The following is a 22,130-nucleotide window of genomic DNA, read 5'->3' as shown; positions in this document are numbered from 1 at the left end:
CATTTAAACTCAGAGACTATATATATTTCAAATTTTCTGAGATGATTGAAGGCTTCTTTCAGTAAATAGATGTCTGAGACCAGAGAACAGCTTAATGCGTTTATTTACGTTGTCCTTTTATGTCTGACTTCTTTACGTTTATTTATCACTTTATAGTTATTTGAAGCTCAGTCAAATTTAATTATTTTGCTACCAGAAACCACTTATGAGATTTGCCCAGGGCTTTCCAGAATGTCTATGTGCTTATATGTTTTATTACACTTTTGAGACATTTACACTGGCTGAATGTGAGTTGAGTGTGTTACCTCCTCGGCTGTCTTTGAAACAAAATGCTCATCATTTCTTGTGTGTTGTGCTGAATTAGGTTAAATAAAGTAGAATATTTCCAATTGTATACTTTGGTCTTCTAGATCAATGGTTATTCCCTTTCCCAAAGTGTATCTTGAAGTGAATACATGCTTCGTCAAATCCTGCTTGTTTAGATTTTGCTCTCTCTCCACTGTATTTTTTATTTTACTTTTAAAACCATCTTTTTAAAATTTAAGGTCACTTCAGTTTTAACCACTGAAGTTTGAAGGCTTTGCCATCTATGGGCTTCATGTAATTGGTGAATGTGGCCATTGTCCTTCTATGCTTACAGCAGATCTTATCTTTTTAAGTCCTTTCTGTGGTTTGGGTATATATAGACACAACATGCTTCTTTCTTCAGTATTGCTCTTGTTTCCTTAAGAGGCTGGTTCCTTACTGGGTATAGCAGGCACATTTAGGATGTAGCTATAAAACAAGTTGAATATTTCAGAAAAATGCTTAGAAATACTACATGGCACTTGTAGGCCACAGACCTGGTATTGGAATAGTTCACTGTTGTGAAACACACAAGTACTACTACTCTTACACTGTACAAGTTTGACACTTGCAGTATGTAAGTAGAAAATTGTATGGGTGAATTTTGAGCCTTCAGTGTTGGAACAAACAACCATATTGTGGACAAGGTCCTGTTTCAGAAAGTATGAGCCTTAAATCAAGCAATATATAGATCTCTATGTAATAAGATGCAGCTCATATTCTAGACAACAACATAAAAGTTTAATAGTACATAACAGCCTGCTAGAAAGCCACAGAAATCTCTTTGTTGTATCTTCATAGTTATAGGAAGTTCAACCAGAATTTTCCAAAGCACCTTTCTTTAGTTGTCTGAGTTTGGATATTTAAAAAACTAATAGCATAAATAAGTTGTATTTTTAAATTTATATTTAAAAAGAATACTCATCAAATGCTCTTGATTATTTTCTGCCATAAGTTGTTGACAATCACACTTGTTTCCCTGCTGTGTCAGATCAAAGGTAGCTTGTGAAAGGTGAAGTAAACTATGTGAGGATACATCCAGTTTTTTTCTAAACCAAGTAATTATTTCAGTATAGTTTTTCTAATTTAACCCAAGTATTTTTACACTTTGTTAATTTATGCAAAAATGATAGTCTAGCATAACTTAAGTTGGTAATTTTTTATACGCAGGTTTCTACAATCCAAGAACTTGTTACTGGTTATGAGGCCTCTCTGAAAACTTGTGACCTTTTTAGTACATGTGGTAAGTTCCTATAGTCATATGTTAATTATGCTGTAATTACTAATGCTGTTTATGGCAGTTACCAAGAACTGTTGGATGTGCTGATAGCTTTTTGCAATAAAATAGTTATAGTATCTTCTAGTAAACGAATGCATTGCAGGAAATATTTGCTGAGTTTGCCAAGCTTTTGTTTTTTGTTTGTTTTTCAAATATAGTCTTCAACTTCAGCGGTTACTGTGACTTTTTCCTTTTTATTGCAGAAAATGGAGAGAAAGAGCCCCCAACGACACTGCTTTGGGTTCGGTATTTCCTGGCACAGCACTTTGACAAACTTGGCCAGTGTTCTTTGGCCTTGGATTACATTAATGCTGCAATTGCAAGCACTCCGACATTAATAGAACTGTTCTATTTAAAAGCAAAAATTTACAAGGTAAAAAGTGAATTTGGACACGTAGAGTACCTACTTTATAAAAACCCAGCCCATCAAACTGGTGTGAATGTGTGGATACAATTTCAATTAGCAGTGGTTATGGGCAGTGATTATGGGCATCGGTTTTCATGCGAGTTTCTTTTTGGGCACTCTCCTGTCAGGAAGAAAGTGAAAAACCTTTTTGTTTAGGTTTTGCAAAGCTAGTCACAACATACAGCAAATTGTCTTTCTGAAAAAATCTGAGGGTGAGATGGGGAAGCAAACAGTTATAGTGCCTTTTGTTGTTTTTGAGAGAGAAATACCAGTAACTGTAGATTTCAGGAGCTGGTCAACAGCAAGCTTAGACTGAAAGTTAACTATTCTATTTCTCCCTAACAGCATGTAGGTAACCTCAAGGAAGCTGCCAAATGGATGGATGAAGCACAGTCTTTGGATACTGCAGACAGATTTATCAATTCTAAATGTGCTAAATACATGCTGCGAGCAAATATGGTGAAGGATGCAGAGGAGATGTGCTCTAAATTCACGAGAGTAAGTATACTGCTTTCATGAAGAGAGGTTTTGTCTGCCTCTGGCAGTTTATTTTTCACTCGTGATTTCTGCCCAAGATCTTAAAAAAAACCATCTATTACTATCCATTTTAAAGCTAATGCTCTCACACTCAGTAGTAAATAACTATACAGAATCATAGAAAGGTTTGGATTGGAAGGGACCTTTTAAAGAGCATCTGGAAAAGACTCATTGATGGGACTTTGAACACTTTGAGTGATGGTGCATCCACAGCTTCTCTCAGCAACCTGTACCAGTGTCTCCCCTCCTCAGAGGAAAGAATTTCTTCCTTATATCCAATGTAAACCCTACCCTCTTTCAGTTTAAAACTGTTAACCCTTGTCCTGTCACTACAGGCCCTGTTGAAAAATCTCTGTCTTTTTTTATAAACCCCCTCTGTAATTGAAAAGCCACAATAAGGTCTCCCTGGAGCCTTTTCTTCTTCAGACTGAGCAACCCCAACTCTCTCAGCCTGTCTTCATAGGAGAATTGTTCAATCCTCTGATTTTTACATTGTAAATACCAGTCTGGCAATGCATCAGATGGTTACCTCGTTTGCAAAACCTACTGTTTCCTGGTAATACCATTTGAGCTAACTGCACAGGAGTGTGCACTGTATTCATTATGATTTAGCATTAACATAAATTAATTTGGACTCGAACATTTCATTCTTTTAAGCAAGTACTATAGACAAAAATATAGTTAAAAGCAAATCCTATCCTGAAATGATGAGGTAAGCACTTTAAACTCAGGAATGGTTCTGGGGCCAGTCTTGTTCAACATCTTCATCAATGACCTGGATGAGGGGACAGAGTGTACCCTCAGCAAGTTGGCTGATGACACCAAACTGGGAGGACTGGCTGATTCCCCAGAAGGCTGTGCTGCCATTCAGCGGGATCTCAACCGACTTGAGAGCTGGGCAGAGAAGAACCTCATGAGGTTCAACAAGGACAAGTGGAGAGCCCTGCGTCTGGGAAGGAACAACCTCATGCCAACCAGTACAGGCTGGGGGTTGAACTGCTGAAGAGCAGCTCTGCAGAGAGAGACCTGGGAGTCCTGGTTGATAATAAACTGAACATGAGCCAGCAATGTGCCCTCGTGGCCAAGAAGGTCAATGGCATGCTGGGATGCATCAAGAAGAGTGTGGCCAGCAGGTCAAGGGAGGTTCTTCTCCCTCTCTTCTCTGCCTTGGTGAGGCCTCATCTGGAATCCTGTGTCCAGTTCTAGGCTCCTCAGCTCAAGAGGGACAGGGAAGTGCTGGAGAGAGTCCAGCACAGGGCCAGCAAGATGATCAGGGGAATGGAACATCTTTCATATGAGGAAAGGCTGCGGGAACTGGGGCTGTTTAGTCTGGAGAGGAGAAGACTGAGGGAGGATCTCATTAATATTTATAAGTATGTAAATAGCAGATGTCAAGACTTTGGGGCATCACTTTTTTTTTGTTTAATCTTGTGACAAGACAAGGGGTAATGGGATGAAGCTGGAACACAAAAAGTTTCATTTAAACATAAGGAAAAACTCTTTTCCAGTGAGGGAGTCCTTGCACAGGCTGCCCAGGGAGGTTGTGGAGTCTACTTCTCTGGAGGTTTTAAAAACCCACCTGGATGTGTTCCTGTGTGACCTGATCTAGGTGGACCTGCTTTAGCAGAGGGGTTGGACTAGATAATCTCTTAGGGTCCCTTCAAACCCCTACCATTCTATGATTCTATGAACTTCCATATTTTTAACCCTGAACAAAATTCAAATACATAAAGACCAGGTTTTTATATTATTTCTTTAACTAAATATGAAGCAGCTACTTGGTCATATTTCCTGGAGCATGTAAGATGAATTAAGGAGCCTTATTAATGTAATCTTTATTGTGAAAAAACTTAAAAGTGAGTCTGAGTCTTCTAGATATTCCTAGGAAGACCTGAAAATTTGATTACTAAAACTAATCCTGTATGCTTTGTTGGATGTGTGAGAGTAAGTACAGAACTCTAGCATGGATATCTATTGTAAGATAGGGTAAATCTGATCCTTATTAAAGAAATGTTGAGAGTTTAAATGGGTCTTCCTTATAGAGCATTGATATGATAAGAAATTCTAGGGTTTTTTCTTTTCAAAATATTAGATATAAATGTAACTTCATTTATTTAGACTAAAAAGCTTTAAGAAGCCTGTAATGATTCATGCCACGTGATAAAGCAGTAGATACATTGATATATTTTTAACAGTAGGCCTGATAGGAGAGAAACAACAGGTTATTTGCTGAACTTCAAGATTCTAAGGAATAGTGTTGTTTTCCACACCCAAGTTGTAGAAGTTTAAGACTCTTTGTACAGGCATGAGTTAATCTTAAAAATCTGTTGAGATACCAGTGTTGTTCAGATTTTTTTTTAAAACCATTAAAATGTATCCCTTTCCATCTTGAGTAGCATAAAGTATCACAAGTATTCTTCTCAGTCACTGTGTGGTTATGTCCATTCTCTATTGTAACCCAAGTAGATGAAGGATTGATTGGTTCCTACTAATGGCCTGAAACTAGGCATAGTTGAAAGAAGCAACTGGTTAACAGCAAAAAGTGATAGTGACACTTATTTCAGGAAGGGACTTCTGCTATGGAAAACCTGAACGAGATGCAGTGTATGTGGTTCCAGACTGAATGTGCTGCAGCTTATCAAAGGCTAGGGAAGTACGGTGATGCCTTGAAAAAATGCCACGAAGTGGAAAGGGTAAGTAGGTGCCAACACCATCAATTTCTTTCCCAGTATTTCTCACACAGTAATAAAGTTCTTTGCTGATGTAACAGCATGGTTTTCTTCACATATGAAGTTTATAATATGATGATTTTTTTTTAACAGGTTAATCTTGATGATTTATTGTAATAAATGTCATCCCTATCTAACAGGTGGAAAAGGATTCAATATAAAATACGAGGCTTCTTAGCTATACAACTGTTTGTACATTAACTTTATACTGTCTTTTGCCTATTTTTTTAAATTGGAACAATCACCTTTCACTTGGCTTTTAAAGAGTGCCCCAGTCTTGTAACAATTATGTCATATTTTTTGTTAACAAGGTGAGATTTTTCTGGGTGGATTTATCCCCTACTGACAGGTTCTCTTGGACACTCAGTATGGTGAGGATATTTTTATGCCTGTTAAATATTGCCTGTAAATAGTATCAGTTGTAATTTTATTCACCTCCATCTAATTAAAAAAACAGACCAACCAAGGGAAGTGCCTAAGAGTTATGTGTTTTCTTTTTTCTCAAAGCATTTTTTTGAGATAACGGATGATCAGTTCGACTTCCACACGTATTGCATGAGAAAGATGACTCTTCGTGCCTATGTAGACCTTTTGAGATTAGAAGATGTGCTCAGGAAACATGCCTTCTACTTCAAGGCTGCTCGATCAGCAATTGAAATCTACTTGAAGCTCCATGATAACCCTCTTACCAATGAAAGCAAAGAGCAAGAAGTGAATTCAGGTATCTAGACTGCAATGGAGGATTGTATCTGTATGAGATGTGAAAGCTTATTATAAGCTAAGTTAGTTATGTGCTACATAATATAAAAGTTGTGAGATATACAAGTTTTTCCTCTTTTCTGTCGCAATTTGATAACTGAAAAGAGATCGTAGATCACATGCTACAGCTTTCCTCCTCTCCGTTCTCCTCTCATCATATTGTAAAACTAGTACATGGGTGAACCTAGCTCTAGTTGAAGTACGTGAGGAGGAGTGGCATTTCAGATTAAGAGGAAAAATTCAATTCAGTTCAGCCATTTATTCATTTAAAGAAAAGACACATGTCATTAACAGATGAAAAATGAAACAATGGATAGATTTTGTGGCAAAGCAGTCTGATTTGTAAGAATTTTAGTTTTGATCTAGTGTATTTAATTTATTACGTATGATCAGGGGACTGGAACATCTTTCATATGAGGAAAGGCTGCAGAAACTGGGTCTGTTTAGTCTGGAGAAGAGGAGACTGAGGGGTGATCTTATTAACATTTACAAATATCTAAAGGGTGGGTGTCAGGAGGCTGGGACATCCCTTTTTTCTGTGGTATCTAGCAACAGGACAAGGGGTAATGGGATGAAGCTGGAACACAAAGTTCCACTTAAACATAAGAAAAAACTATTTCACTGTTCAGGTGAGGGAGCCCTGGCACAGGCTGCCCAGAGGGGTTGTGGAGTCTCCTTCCTTGGAGGTCTTCAAGACCTGCCTGGACATGTTCCTATGTGATCTGATCTAGGTGACCCTGCTTCTGCAGGGGGGTTGGACTAGATGATCTCTAAAGGTCCCTTCCAACCCCTACCATTCTATGATTCTTTGATCTTTCATAGAATTTTAGAACCGTTCTGTTTCTAATACTAGCTTGCACTGCATTGCAGTTTGTATTTTTTCACAACTTCAGGGCCAAAGAATACACAGATTAGTGAGTATTAGCAAAATTAATACATTTAGGAAACAAAACTACTGTTAAATGGAAAACAGACTTTCTTAGGAAACAAGTAGGGTGTGGTTTGGAAATCTGAGATTTCAATGACAAATGAGTTATGAGATTTTCTTTTGTGCAATCGCAGCTACTGTCAGCACTGCAGTGGCTGTTGAGTAAAGGAGTGAAATTAATGTCTATCTCATTGCAAAGGAAAGAATATTTGCCATGGGGGGAAAAATTAAACCAGAAATGCCACTTAATATTGCCAACACTGTCTTACCTTTCATTAGGAGGTGAAAAATAACTTTTTCACTATGCCTGTGTGTAATAAAATACATAGGGGAAAAAAAAAAGCACATTTCACAGCACAGTTCTTAAGACTATATACAGAAACAGACTAAAATTGGAGAGAAGGAAGATTCAAGATCTGTGTGTGACAGAGGATCTTGATAGCAATATGTTATAGAAACTAAAGGTGAGAAAAAGTCTAAGAAGTCACGTTAGTGGGCTCATCCACAGGGCAAGACAGCACTATGTGAATGGGGTAAAAAGAGTATTTGCTTCTCCTTGTTTTCCTGTCTAGAATGGTGACCAGCCCCAGGGGGGAGGCCATGGTGCCATAGCCTCAAAAAACATATGTTAGTGCCTCAATAGTCTGTTCCTCAGTTCCTTGACATGTTATTAGCACAAATCCTGTTCTCAGTAAAGCATCACAGTAAATAGAATGGAAACTATGGTATTACTCTGGCTAAACTCATCAGATCAGTGAGACAGAAGGGAAGGAAGAAAGGAGAGATGAATGGAAAAGCTGAAAGCTCCTTTCTTCTCTGTGAACCTGTAGGAAATCGATTTGTGTGTTCTGCTTTTCATGCACCTGTTAAACTTTGGTTTATTGAAATGATAGCCCAGTCTAACAACGTGAACACAGCAGGAAGCTTCAAGATTCATAAGGGTCATGCCAGGACATACTAGAATATTTTACTTCTTGCCTCAAACAATACCATTTCTTGTTTATATCCATTTAGTTATCCCATGGCATTTACAGAAAATCAGTGTAGTTATTGTGACTGTGTATTGTTCAGACACTTGAATAAAAAAAATAACAAGCTTGTTTTAAGATGAAGTGTGAGTCCATATGTAGGTTTCTAGTTTGCATTAGAAGGAAGCTGAGCTACAGTCAGTATGGGAGCTTTGAAGCTTTGAAATAGGCCGAGGTTTCTATAACAACCATGTAGGAGAATATATGCAAAATCAAGTGATGTGTTACGCCATAAATAGTAACCTAGTCAGAATTTTGGACTATGTAGTGATGGTAGTCTGGCAGGTGCTGATATTTATGGAAATCACTGTAGAAATATGCCATTTGGATATAGAGAGGAGCGTAGGGGCATGTCTGAGTAGATGAAAAACGATGTCTAATTAAATACTGCATTAATATAAGTTATCTGTTTGTTACCTTACTCTGTAGAAAATCTCTCAGCCAAAGAATTAAAGAAAATGCTTAGCAAGCAAAGAAGAGCACAGAAGAAAGCAAAACTTGAAGAGGAAAGAAAACATGCAGAAAGAGAGCGACAACAAAAAAATCAAAAGAAAAAACGAGATGAAGAGGAGGAAGAAACTAGTGGACCCAGGGAAGAGCTAGTTCCTGAAAAACTGGAAAGGGTTAGCATGGTCTTTCATGTTCAATTTGTGGGATTATCATAACAGGCCTACAACATGGAGTTAATATCAGGATCTCCTAAAAGAATCCAGGGCTCTTTATAAGAAGGCCAATAACATCCTGGCTTGTATCAGAAACAGTGTGATCAACAGGACAGGGAAGTGATTTTTTTACCCCTGTACTTGGTACTGCTGAGGCCACACCTCGAGTACTGTGTCCAGTTCTGGGCCCCTCACAAGAAGGACATGGAGGTGCTGGAGCAGGTCCAGAGATGGGCAATGAAGCAAGTGAAAGGTCTGGAGAACAGGTGTTATGAGGAACAGCTGAGGGAGATGAGGTTGTTAAACCTGGAGAAAGGAGGCTGAGGTGGAGGCATGATCACTCTCTGCAACTACCTGAAGGGGAGTTGTAGCAAGGTGGGGGTCAATCTCTTCTCTCCAGTAATGAATGATAGGACACAAGGAAATGAGTTCCAGTTGTGACAGGGGAGATTTAGATTGGACCTTAGGAAGAACTTTTTCACCAAGAATTAAACTTTGGAACAGGCTGCCCAGGGAGGTGGTGGAGTCACTATCCCTAGAGATATTCAAAAGACCCATACATGAGGTGCTGAGGAATGTGTTTTAGTGTAGTGACGGGCCTGGCAGTGTGAGGTTAGTGGTTGCACTTGATGATGTTGAAGGTCTTTTCCAACCATAATGTTTCTGTGATGATTCTATAATAAAATAATCTTTGCATACAAATTTGCCTTTCTGTAGTCTATGCTACAGAAAAGTAATGTCTTTCCTCTAATAAAGCAAAAAGATGGTTCTTGCCTGAAGACCTCTGCTTTTTATACAGTGAATAGAGAAAAACTAACAGAAACTTGATTGGAGCTCACAGAAGTGGAAGACAAGAGCCAGTATTTCTCTAAGCATAAAGAACTCTCTCCTCCTTTATCACAGTAACTTTAGAAGTTTAAGCTTCTTGTCAGGTGGTCATATTCAATTGTTAACTAAATACTAAATTACAACACTGACTATATTGCATAAGCAGTGCCAGAGTTAGCAGTAATGTTGTTTTGTCAACATGAAATTATGAGTAAACACTTAGATCTTGCTTTTCCTATAAAAATCTTGTGCTTCAGTTTAATTCCGAAAGCTATCACTTTTGGGCTCTGATTATTTAAATGCTCTGATTATTTAAATTCTCTCTACAACAGAGTGGCTTTTATTAGACATTTATTTTAAGCTTTTAATTTCACTGTGCTTTTTTTAAAACAGGTAGAAAATCCATTAGAAGAAGCCATCAAGTTCCTTATACCACTTAAGAATCTTATTGGAGATGACATAGAAACACATTTGTTAGCATTTGAAATATACTTTAGAAAAGGTAAAGTACTGCATAATTTTACTTTTGCTCTGCAAAATTCTAACTCTTCACTGCAGCCTACATCACCTGAGTGTAGCCTAAAATGGTCTGAAATAGACATTTACTTGACTGAAGCTGGAGTTTGCTTCAAATCTAGTCATAGTAAGGGAAATAGCGTTTTTATTTAGCCACACATGATGTTTCTCTAAGAGCAAAGAAAATTGTAGTATATACTAATAAAAGCTGTAGAAAAATATTTGAGTGTGATCTTTATTTAGGAGAAAACAAAGCCAAACAAATAGTAGCATCATCTATGCTGTGTTGCCAGAGTTCGAGCAGCAAACATGTCTGTTTTAGAAAGCAGTTTGGGTGGGAGAAATAAAGTGCCTTTCTAATTCTGTGTAGGTGTTGATGCTTATAGTGTTTGTGTTCAATTTACTAAAGAAAACAGTAGTTGATATAACAAGTTCTATGTTCTTAGTATGTTTTTGGTTTTTTCTCCTCACAGGAAAGTTTTTGTTAATGTTACAGTCTGTCAAAAGAGCTTTTGCTATCGACAGTAATAACCCGTGGCTACATGAGTGCTTGATTAAATTCTCTAAAGCTGGTACGTGTGTAGGAAGTATGTAAGTATAAAGATACAGGAAGTTACATTGTACAAGGACATGGCTATATTTGTTTGTAATGTGGAAGTACTCTTGAAACACAAGCTGCTATGAAGAAAAAATAAAAGCAGATGGTTTATTTTCCATGGTAATACCCAAGAAAACACAGGTAGTGCTATACAGGGTACTGGCTATGTGTTACATTGTATTCCTTTCTCCATTAATCTACCAGGTGGACTCAATAACTCATTTAGATAGATTTCATAGAAGGTTACATGTTCCAAAGATCCTTGAAATTCTTAAATTTTAAGCAAATAAGTGGCAGATATGGGAGAAAGATTCTGACTGAAGCAAAGTATGTGTTGCAGCAGGAAGTTTACGTGTCAGAGTGCCCTTGGTGGATGTTGCATCCATAAATGCATTGGTAATGCTTGTGTTTTAAATTGAAATTTGTGTTTCTATGCCCAAATATTTTTAAAATGGGGATTTTAGCAGTGATGTTTGTGGCTTCACACTGTTTTCTACAATTATTTAAATGGCTTTTTGTGCTTCTCTCCCTCTTGCCTTTCCCTTTCTAGTATCTGACCATAGTAACCTCCCAGAAATTGTCAGCAAGGTCCTAACTCAAGAAATGCAGAAAATCTTTGTTAATAAAAACTTGGAAAGTTTTAATGAAGAATTTCTCAAACACAATGCTACCTCCATTCAGCACCAGCTGTCAGGTTTGTTTAACTTCTTAATGCTTTTGAAAAGGAGATGATTTAAGTGATTTTGTAAGTGACTTAAATCCAGAATCTTGATCTGCAGTCCATCATTCACATATATATATATTCCCATGAGCCAGAAGTTCACATGTTTACATTGGGCTTTTTCTGCTTGCTTTTAGCATGTTAAAAAAAACCCAAAATTCACTTTTTTATTAGATGCATAAGGAACCTGCTTCTTACCTCCAAAAAGTGTCATCAAAGAACCATAGATGCTGAATCATGGAATTCCTGTCATCCTTCCTGTTGCAGCTTCTAGTTTTGAAATGATTAGGAAACAGAAAACAGAAAACTTCCTTTGTATTAGAAGCAGTGCTTTTTCCCTGTTTTCTTTATGAGCTGGAATGTCAGTGTTTCTAGTCATAGCTTTGTCACATAGCAACAAGGATCAATCAAAATACCATGACAGACTTGTTAGGCTACTTTTGCCTTTCTGCTTTGTGGTCAGCAATGAGTATGTTGAAGTATGACATTCGTACACTATTTGTGTAGAAGAGTTACAAGTAGCTGCTGGAGTAAAGTCAAAGGAAGTTGGAATTGAAATTTGTCACACCTACTGATGAGAGAAAGTTTTGGAATAAAAAGTGATCTCGCCCAAGAAGCTAGTGGATGAGAAAACAAAACACCTGCCCATCAGTTAAGAAAGAAAAATAAGTGTAGATTTATGAGGCACTTCCTAGAACAGTTATAAACTAGTGGAGATTAGTAAAGTTACCCATGTCTGTTGACTATCACTGGAGAAAGTTCATTTCAGAGGACTGTTGACCTCTCCTAAAGGAATGTAAGTAACTTACCACAGACTTACAGAGGCCAGTAAAAGATCTCTGTTTCAGGACAGCATCTTAAGGGAAATAATTACATCCATTTTTCGTGAACAGCCTCAAGATTGGGGGAGTAAGGTACAGATATCTTGGCAGGCATTTGCTTCTGATTCTTATGGGTGTATTCTTCTGCCCTTGTTGTTGGCTATCCAACTGGATGTTTAACAAGTTCTGCTTTCTGATCCTCCATTATTGTGATGGATAGCACAGTCACTTTATTGTAGTAATCATACAGGCTGATACACTCATACTTTCAAGTTTGGCTTCACACTTCACATGTTTAGTGCCTTTGAGAAGAACTCAAGCTAGATCACTGACAATGGTGGCATCAGTGTTATAGAGATGTCAGGAACCCCTTTGAAGAAGCTGAGTTTATTCACATTCAGTGGAGATGAGTTGCTTAAATGTATCAAAGCTCCTTAGGGTCATTAATTGTTCCTCAGGGTCCATTAATCACTGTGATCCAATTGCATATTGACTTGCAGACAGTGGGAAAAAAATGTGGGATTAAGATTTTAAAGTAAAACCGGGAGTGAACTAGCTATAGACACATCCTTGGTAGCTCTTCACCTACCTGTCAGTCTTCTGTTCATGCTGAAGCAGGTTTGAAGCGACTGACTATGCACTCTACAACTTATAACTTCTTAAACTGTCATCTTAAATTCAAGTTTGAAAATGTAAAGGTCTGGAAGACCTAAACCTTAAGTCTGAGAGCACAAGTGAGTGTTTCTTAGCTTAAAATGATTACTAGTAAGAAAAGGATAAGCAGAATTTTAATCCTCTTTCAGTTTCTGTGCCATAGTCTCTCTGAATTTGAACATTGTAACTAGGCTAACTTCAGTAATATTTTAAATGGTGACTCAAAGGACAAATATATTTAGTCTAGCAATTTATTTTCTGAAACCTTCTAGATACAAAAAGCAGTAAGAACTAGGAAAGTTTGATTAGGAAAACAGATTTTATAATTGGGGAAATAAGCAAAAGAAGACAATACACTCTTCAGTAAAATGTTTTCTTAAGACTTTATGGGGGTTTTTTGGTAGTATATTATGTAGTGAGGTGTGTCCAGACTTTGTATTTGGGAAAAGGCATTATATTAAAGGGCTACATACTTAATGATAAGGCAGCTATAATACAAGGAGTAACACTATGTTGGAGAGATGCCCAGTCCAGTTTTGATAGCCTGTTTGTGGTCCAAGAAGTTGTATGGTTAATGCAGTATCTTCTCACCAGTGTAATCTAGTCCAGACAAACCACCAAACTTGGATTGTGCTGTCCTTGTACCTCAGCTATTTCACTCAGCTTCAATATAGCAGCTCAGCTTGGCCCTACTTTCTGCCATATGGATGTATACTGGGCCTGAACTTCTGGACTGTGTTTCACAAGCGTTTAGTAACTGTGTTGTATTCCCTCCAGTGCTTTTCAAAAGAATTCAAAATATCTCTGAGGGAGACTCTTTAATCACTTCTACATTTGTAAGATGGATTTTATTTACCCTGCTGATTTAAAGGGCTTAGTCATCAACGTGCCCTTCGTGTTTGTTTCCTGATGGACAGGTCTTCAGTCAAGTGAGGCATTTCAGTCAAATGGGCAGCTCTGCAGAGAGGGACCTGGGTGTCCTGGTTGATAGTAAACTGAACATGAGCCAGCAATGTGCCCTCGTGGCCAAGAAGGCCAATGGCATCCTGGGATGCATCAAGAAGAGTGTAGCCAGCAGGTTGAGGAAGTTTCTGCTCTCTACTCTGCTCTGGTGAGGCCTCCTCTGGAGTCCTGTGTCCAGTTCTGGGCTCCTCAGCTCAAGAGGGGCAGGGAACTGCTGGAGAGAGTCCAGCACAGGGCCACCAAGATGATCAGGGGACTGCAGCATCTTCCTTATGAGGAAAGGCCGTGGGAACTGGGGCTGTTTAGTCTGGAGAAGAGGAGACTGGAGGAGGATCTCATTAATACCTACAAGTACTTAAAGGGTTGATGTCAGGAGGGTGGGGTGGCACTTTTTTTTTTCCTATAGTGTCCAGCAACAGGACAAGTGGTATTGGGATGAAGCTGGAACAGAAAAAGTTCCACTTAACACAAGTGAAATCTTCTTTCCTGTGAGGGTGAAGGAGCCCTGGCCCAAGCTGCCCAGGGAGGTTGTGGAGTCACCTCCTATGGAGGTTTTCAAACCCTCCTGAACATGTTCTTGTGTGACCTGATCTAAGTGAAGCTGCTTTAGCAGGAGGTAATGCTAGATGATCTCTAGAAGTCCCTTAAAACCACTGTCATTCTGTGATTTCACTTTTGCAGAAGCAGATATCCTGTGTTACTCAGTCCTTATGCTTCTAATAAATTTCAAAATGGCTTCAATTTCATTAGTCTGAAGTTATAAATAAGGGAGGAAAACATGATTTATTCAAACTTGTAAGAGGTCCTAACTCACAATGATTTATAAGTTTTTTGATTCTATATGTCTGTGTATGTGGTGTTGCGTTTAGAAATGCTATTATCCAAATGTTGTATTCTTTCTTCTGATAAGGTGCAAAGATGATGTATTTCCTGGACAAATCAAGACAAGAAAAAGCAATTGCTGTTGCTACGAGATTGGATAAAAACATGAGAGACAAAAATGTGAAGGTAAAAGATATAGTATGTAAAGCTAAAAAACATGTGGGATTTTAATGCATACTGAACTGCAGGATAACACACATACTTCATATGTCATAATGTTATTTGGAAGAGCAAGGTTTCAGGTTTTTTCCTCCTAAGTAACTATATCTGAATACCAACAGAGAAACCTGTATTTGGTTGGGTTAGTATTGTTTAACAGTACATCTTTTCAGTAATGCAACAATTGTAAATCACACTTACTAACTGTTACTTTTGTTTCTTTAGACGTTAACAAAGGTTTTTGAGGCGCTGCTTGATGGCAGCTTTGGAAGCTGCCACACTCAATGTGAAGAATATCAAGCAGCATGTCATAAACTGTTTCCTTTTACGTCTGCCTTTATGCCTGCCACAAACGAGGATGATAGCAGCATTGCATCTGTGAATCATACAGCCATTAACCATGATTTGCTGACTAATGAAATTTGAAGTAGCTTGTGCAAGCTGTGTGTGTGTGTATACCTACATGCACACATGTATACAAAACTCTGACTCTCATTACATGCTGGCTGGATACAGATCAGGGTTACTTTTCCAGGTTGTATTTTAATATCTTTAACAGGTATAAAACAAAATATTTGGATAGTTAAATGAAATGGAGTATGCTATTAGTTATTTTTTTTCCCTCCCAACAGAAACTGCCAATATTTATGTAAACATTATCCTTAATCGGCATTTTTCATGTTTATACTTGTACAGTTTTAAGTCTTTTAATAATCCATCGGCCTTCCCTACAAAAGATACGGATGTTAAAGACTGCTTTCACATCAGTGTCATTACATATACAGATAAATGTGACCATATCTTGTTAATAAGTTATCATTTGAGCGTTTTTAGCAGATTGAGACTGAAGTGCTGCTTGAATTGCCCTCTTTGTCTTTTACTGTTCTTTAGGTTTTCTCTGAGCTTAGGGGTTATTTTAATTGTATTTTTCTTTGGTCAGTTTGGTTTCTTTTGAAGCACAGTAACAAAAAGCATTGGGGGTTTGCATGTTTTCTTGTCAGGTGTGTGTCTTATGGAACCAGTGTATGAAGATTAGGTTTGTGTTTAAAAAAAGAAAAGAAAAAAAAAAAGGAAAAAGAAAACACTAAGGCTTTTTGCTGTTATCTCTATCTTGTGTTCCATAGCTATTGTTTCCTTAAGTTTATGGTCAGTTTAACATTTTTTTTAGTATCCTGAAGCAATTCCCTGTGAAAACATAACGAGTTCAATACTGTTGTTTGTCCTTTGTTCCATCTTCCCTTCCTCCTCCCCTTTCTGGTTTCTCCCCATCTGTTCACCTATTGACACTTAAGTTGAAAATGCTGCTCCAATTTTGGGCAAATGCAGAAGGTACAGTAATGGGGAATACAGTTCTTCTCTACATCATAAACATTTGCTGGTAAGTTTACTGTATTACCTCCATTAAAAGTCTTAGTTATCCACTTACGGCCAATACTCCAGTACTCCTCATTGCTTTAGGTGCTGCAAAGCAAATAGTATGTGAGGAGTATGTTTTACATTTAAAAACCATTTAAGGGAGCACAGAGAGGCTGACTACAAATCATGCTGAACCTTTTTCTTACTTTGTATTCTGGTGCATTAACTATTAAACACACAACACATCAAAATGGAAGTCTGAATCTAATATACCTATTTAAAGTATAGTATTGCTGGACAAAATGGCTACATATGACAGCTTTACATTCTATAAGAACTGCTATCAGAACATAACTATACTGTGGCTTGTACAGAAAATCAGTTTTCTGAAAACTGTAATGAAATCATTTAATCTTGGTTTGTTTTTATTTCACTGCAATGTAAATAATTTCAGTAATATTAACTAGCCCCTCAAAGGCAAATATAAGTTCATGAAGAGGGGATTTTATTAAGACAAATAAACTGTTAAAATTCTCCTTTGTGTGTCATCTGTTTAGATTCAAAATTGTTGAATGGAAAACTCACTGTAAAATATTGTCAACATATGTTATGCTGTAATAAATTATTTTGTACACACTTGCCTTCGGTTTGGAATTTTTACGTATTTATGGACATGAAACTTCATCACATTCATGAGGGGTTTTCCCTTTAATTCAGGTGCAACATTCATCAGTTTAATGTGAACTCTGTAAGTAGTTAAGAAAGAAAATAAATCACTGTTTAGCAGGTTGAGACATGGATCTCTGTGTAGTAATATACTACCCTGAGAAGTACAGCAAGGTGTTTTTGGCTTATCTGTTCACCACGTGCCATTTGTTGTGGAACACCTTGCTCAAAGATGTCTCAAACAGGGAGAGGCAGCTGAACAGAGTGGGATTGTTTTGGCTCAGCACTACCCTAGGACCACTTTCTGAGCCTGTCTAAGGTGAAGACATGCAGTGGTAGGGTGGTCTGTCTTTTGGACAATGGCATCCTGGGGTGTATTAGAAGGGCTGTGGTTAGCAGGTCGAAAGAGGTTCTCCTCCCCCTCTACTCTGCCCTGGTGAGACCTCATCTGGAATATTGTGTCCAGTTCTGGGCCCCTCAGTTCAAGAAAGACCAGGAGCTGCTGGAGACAGTTCAGCACAGGGCCACAAAGATGATGGAGTGGAGCATCTCCCTTCTGATGAAAGGCTGAGGAAGCTGGGGCTCTTTAGCTTGGAGAAGAGGAGACTGAGGGGTGACCTCATTCATGTTTACAAATACGTAAAGGATGGGTGGCGGGAGGATGGAGCCAGGCTTTTCTCAATGATAGGACAAGAGGCACTGAGTATACACTGAAACATAAGAGGTTCCAAAGAAACACAAGGAAGAATTTTTTATTTGTGAGAGTGAAGGAGCAGTGGAACAGGCTGCCCAGATGGGTTGTAGAGTCTCCTCTGGAGACATTAAAAACCCACGTGGGCAAGTTCCTGTGTGAGTTACTCTAGGTGGTCCTGCTGTTTCGAGGTCCCTTCCAACCCTTTAAGATTCTGTGATTCTGTGACACTCATTGCTAGAGGTGTAACTCAGGCCTTCACATGTAGGCCACAGCACTGTAGAGAAGACTGTCAATTTTCTCCTGCTGCTGAGGCTGCACCTCGAATATTGTATTCAGTTCTGGGCCCCTCACTACAGGAGGGACATTAAGGTGCTGGAGCATGGCCAGAGACAGACAGTGAAGCTGGTGAAGGGTCTAGAGAACAATCTGATGAGGAACAGCTGAGGGAGCTGGGGCTGTTTTGTCTGGATGAGACTGAGAGGAGACATGATCACTCCACAGCTATCTCATGGTAGGCTGTAGTGAGGTGAGAGTCAGTCTCTTCTCCCAGGTTACTAGCAACAGGACAATAGGAAACAGCCTCAAGTTGCACCAGCCGGGGTTAGATTGGGTATTTGAACAAAATTATTCAGTGAAGGGAATAGGCTGCTCAAAGGGGTGGGTGGTGAAGTCACCATGCCTGGAGATATTTGAAAGGTATGTAAATGTGGTGCTTAGGGACATGGTTGAGTGGTGGACGTTGGCAGTGCTGGGTTGATGGTTGGACTTGATCTTAAAGGTGTTTTCCAACCTAAATGATTCTGTGATTCTAATCCAGTCTTCTGGTATCTGTTTAGCTCGACACTTTAAATCAGGTGAGCAAAAATACCTGGGATATCTTTTGATTTCTAGACTCAGAACTATGTTGCAACTCTTTCAAGAGTTCTGACAATATAAAAATTGAGTCTTCTGTCAGACAATGTATGGTTTGGTTTTCTCCAAGAATCACTGGAGAACCATAAGCTGCCGACTTAGAGCTGTCAACACAGGTGTGAACTGCTTGGGAATTCTGTAGGCCCTTGCAAAGATCAAGTGAAGTATTATGGCAAGGATAACAAAAAAATAATGGAGAAGAACAGATGTGAGGGAAAAGTGTTTTTCTTTAAACTATTTAGAGAAGATTTGATGTCTTTTTCAAATTAGAAAAGGCACAAAACAACAGGCCTGTTGTCCTGGAGGAAATGTGCTATAATGGATATATAGTAACAGTGTTTACACGTCACAGGATCAGAGCTTCATGTTTCAATGTTTAAACTTTAAAACGTACAATCTCACCCAGCTGTACCTTTTTTGTACTCTTTTCGTTATTTTCTTCATCACTTTCTTGCATTTTTTCCTCTGTGCCATTTGTCTTCTCAATAATCATTTAATCCCCTTTAACGGTTACAGTCATTCTTGTTGAATGTCCTTTGACTCGTGTCCTTTGACTTCTTTCCTCCTCTAGCGCATGTGATACACCAGGAGGTAGCTCCTCTTCACAGCCCATTGGCATCAGAATAACTGCTTGGCTGCATCAAGAACTTTTGGACAATCCAGATTAAGTCAGCTTGTGGGGGTGACTCTGAAGTTGAAGAGCTTCACACCTCCTTTGCCCCAGCAGAGTCGCTCCCTGCACCTGATCTCAGGTCACAGATCTGAGATCTTCTCTCCAGTGAGGTTAGCTGAGACTACCCTAGGCTGAGATTAGGGTGTTTCCTGTTTTCAGCAGCACCTGTTCCATTGACCCACAGGGAAATGAAAGGAGTGACCTGTTTATGCTACATCTGTTCTTCTGTAACTCTGGCCTGACCTCAGTGGCTGAAGAGCAAGGCAGTGATTTTGTCAGGCCCTAAATTGCTGGAAGATGTTTCTATGGCCATCCCCCAAGCAGACACATGTCAATGAAGCAATTACTACACAGTGTATTTCAACAGGAGACAAACTTTGAGGTAAGGACTGGTAAAGTTTTGTTGTTACAGTGGTTCTGCTAATAAAAAAAATGGGTAGTGTAGGAAGTGAAGCCATGATGATCATCTACACCTAGAGCTGTGGCCAAGTCTTGGAAACTCATTCCCAATTTAAACCTGTGTGGTAGTTTGAGCCTGGCTGGATGCCAGGTGCCCACCACACCGCTCTATCCCCCACCTCCTCAGCAAGCCAGGGAAGGGGAGAAAATAAGATGAGAGTCTCGTGGGTTGAGATAAAAGCAGTTTAATAAATAAGCAGCAAAGCCGCGCGCGCGGGAAGCAAAGCAGAAGCAGATAAAGCTGTTACTCTCTACTTCCCATCAGCAGCGATGTCCGGCCACCTCCCGAGAAGCAGGGCTTCAGTACGCGTAGCGGTTGCTTTGGGAAGGCCAGAAATGAATCTCGCCTCCCCTTCCTGCTCCTCTCCCCCAGTTTATATTACTGAGCTGACGTCATATGGTATGGAATATCTCCTTGGTCAGCCTGGGTCAGCTGTCCTGGCCATAGTTCCTCCCAAGATCATGCCCACTCACAGCTATTGGTGAAGGTGGGGGAAGGAATGCTGGAGGGACAGCCCTGATGCTGTGTGAGCAGTAGTCATAATATTGATATCAACAGTAAGCACAGCACTGCAGGAGCTGCTGTGGAAAATCACTACCGTCCCAGACCCACTACAGTCTCCACCCCTTATTCCATACCATTTATGTCATGCTCAGACAAACCATCTTAACAATCCATATACATTCTTATATACTCTCATTAACCAGTACCCCCACTCTTCAACAGACAAACATCATTCTTGTATTCCCTCTTGCACCTTGCATCAAACAAACAAACAACATTCTTATATCTTTCATCCTCTGTAGATGTTCACTGGAGCAGGTCATAACTTCTGTCTCATCCATCAAGATGAATATCCAGGCCAGGGGAAACAGTATGTTCAGTGTTGGGCACCAGCACCGGCTTGGTTTGTCCACTTGTCCGGTTTTTCTTGCAAAGTTCATCTACAACAGATAACTCACATAACAGGTTATTTTTCCCCCAAGGTTAAGTCTCCTTGAGGTACACATCGAGTTTCCCCATCCTTTCTCATCACCCACCAAGTACACCCAGGCCCTTGGGCAAAGACAATCCCACGAATGGGTTTGCCTTTTCCCATGGGAGGTGCAACCCATACTGCCTTCCCCAGCCATTTCCCTGGGTGCACTACGGGGACCTTGTCTCCTCCCACAGTATGTAGTGGTTTTGTTTGGGCAGGACCAGGACGGTTAGTTGAACCTCTGCTATTGACCAGCCAAGTGGCTTCTGCTAAATTTTTATCCCACTGCTTCCATGCCCCATTGCCCAGTGCTCTCAACATGGTCCTTAGTAACCCATTATATCTCTCAATCTTTCCAGAGGCTTGAGGGTGATAGGGGATGTGGTATATCCACTCAATGCCATGTTTCTTTGCCCAGGAGTTTATGAGATTATTTCGGAAATGAGTTCCATTATCTGATTCAATTCTTTCTGGAGTGCTGTGTCGCCACAAAACTTGCCTTTCAAGACCCAAGACAGTATTTCGGGCAGTGGCGTGGTTTACAGAGTATGTTTCCAACCAACCGGTAGTTGCTTCCACCATGGTGAGTATATACCGCTTGCCTTGATGTGTTCGTGGTAGTGGTCCAACATAGTCAATTTGCCAGGCCTCACCATACTGAAAACCCAGCCATCGGCCTCTGTTCCAGGGAGACTTGATTCGTGTGGCTCGCTTGATTGCGGCACATGTTTCACATTCATGGGTGACCTGTGTGATGGCTTCCATGGTCAAGTCCACCCCTCGATCACGAGCCCATCTATATGTTGCATCTCTTCCCAGATGTCCTGATGTTTCATGGGCCCATCGAGCTATAAATAGCTCACCTTTACGCTCCCAGTCTAGATCTACCTGAGCTAGTTCAATTTTAGCAGCTTTATCTACCTGTTGGTTGTTCCATTGTTCTTCATTGGCACGGCTTTTTGACACGTGAGCATCTACATGACGTACCTTCAGAGTCATATTTTCCACCCGAGCAGCAATGTCTTGCCATAATGCAGCAGCCCAGATGGGTTTACCCTTGCACTGCCAGTTGGTCTTCTTCCATTGCTGTAGCCATCCCCATAGAGCATTAGCCACCATCCAGGAGTCAGTGTAAAGATAGAGTACTGGCCACTTCTCTCGTTCTGCAATCTTTAGAGCTAGTTGGATAGCCTTCACTTCAGCAAACTGACTTGACTCACCTTCTCCTTCAGTGGCCTCAATAACTCATCGTGTGGGACTCCACACAGCAGCTTTCCACTTACGATGATTTCCTACCACGCGGCAGGATCCATCAGTAAACAAAGCATAATGCCTCTCATCTTCTGATAGTTCATTATATGGTGGTGCCTCTTGGGCGCGAGCTACTTCCTCAGGCAATGCTCCAAAATCTCTGCCTTCTGGCCAGTCCATGATTTCTTCCAGGATTCCTGGGCGATTAGATTTCCCCAGCCGAGATCGTTGTGTAATCAACGCCATCCACTTACTCCATGTAGCGCTGGTTGCATGATGTATAGAAGGGGTTTTCCCTTTGAACATCCAGTGTAACACAGGCAG

At 39.8% G+C, this 22,130-nt stretch overlaps 1 protein-coding gene across 3 annotated transcripts in view; it reads left to right on the top strand.

Moving 5' to 3' along the window:
* The window catches only part of NAA16 (N-alpha-acetyltransferase 16, NatA auxiliary subunit), a 72,913-nt gene extending 56,135 nt beyond the window's left edge, over positions 1-16,778 (top strand). For 2 of the 3 annotated variants that reach the window (XM_061995229.1, XM_061995223.1), the window contains 11 exons: positions 1,516-1,588; positions 1,828-1,997; positions 2,376-2,528; positions 5,132-5,260; positions 5,804-6,017; positions 8,441-8,634; positions 9,895-10,003; positions 10,491-10,589; positions 11,166-11,309; positions 14,685-14,782; positions 15,041-16,778. In XM_061995229.1, the coding sequence (XP_061851213.1) occupies positions 1,516-1,588; positions 1,828-1,997; positions 2,376-2,528; positions 5,132-5,260; positions 5,804-6,017; positions 8,441-8,634; positions 9,895-10,003; positions 10,491-10,589; positions 11,166-11,309; positions 14,685-14,782; positions 15,041-15,241 (1,584 nt within the window). In that variant the 3' untranslated portion in view covers positions 15,242-16,778. Of the gene's footprint in view, positions 1-1,515; positions 1,589-1,827; positions 1,998-2,375; positions 2,529-5,131; positions 5,261-5,803; positions 6,018-8,440; positions 8,635-9,894; positions 10,004-10,490; positions 10,590-11,165; positions 11,310-14,684; positions 14,783-15,040 lie in introns of those variants that run through there. The other variant, XM_061995238.1, reaches the window with a different exon arrangement.
* The last annotated feature ends 5,352 nt before the right edge of the window (positions 16,779-22,130 follow it).

This window comes from Colius striatus, chromosome 1 (genome assembly GCF_028858725.1).
Source record: "Colius striatus isolate bColStr4 chromosome 1, bColStr4.1.hap1, whole genome shotgun sequence".
In the NCBI taxonomy this organism is placed as follows: domain Eukaryota; kingdom Metazoa; phylum Chordata; class Aves; order Coliiformes; family Coliidae; genus Colius; species Colius striatus.
Note: the sequence above shows the minus strand (reverse complement) of the source record. Positions and strands in the feature narration are given on the sequence as shown.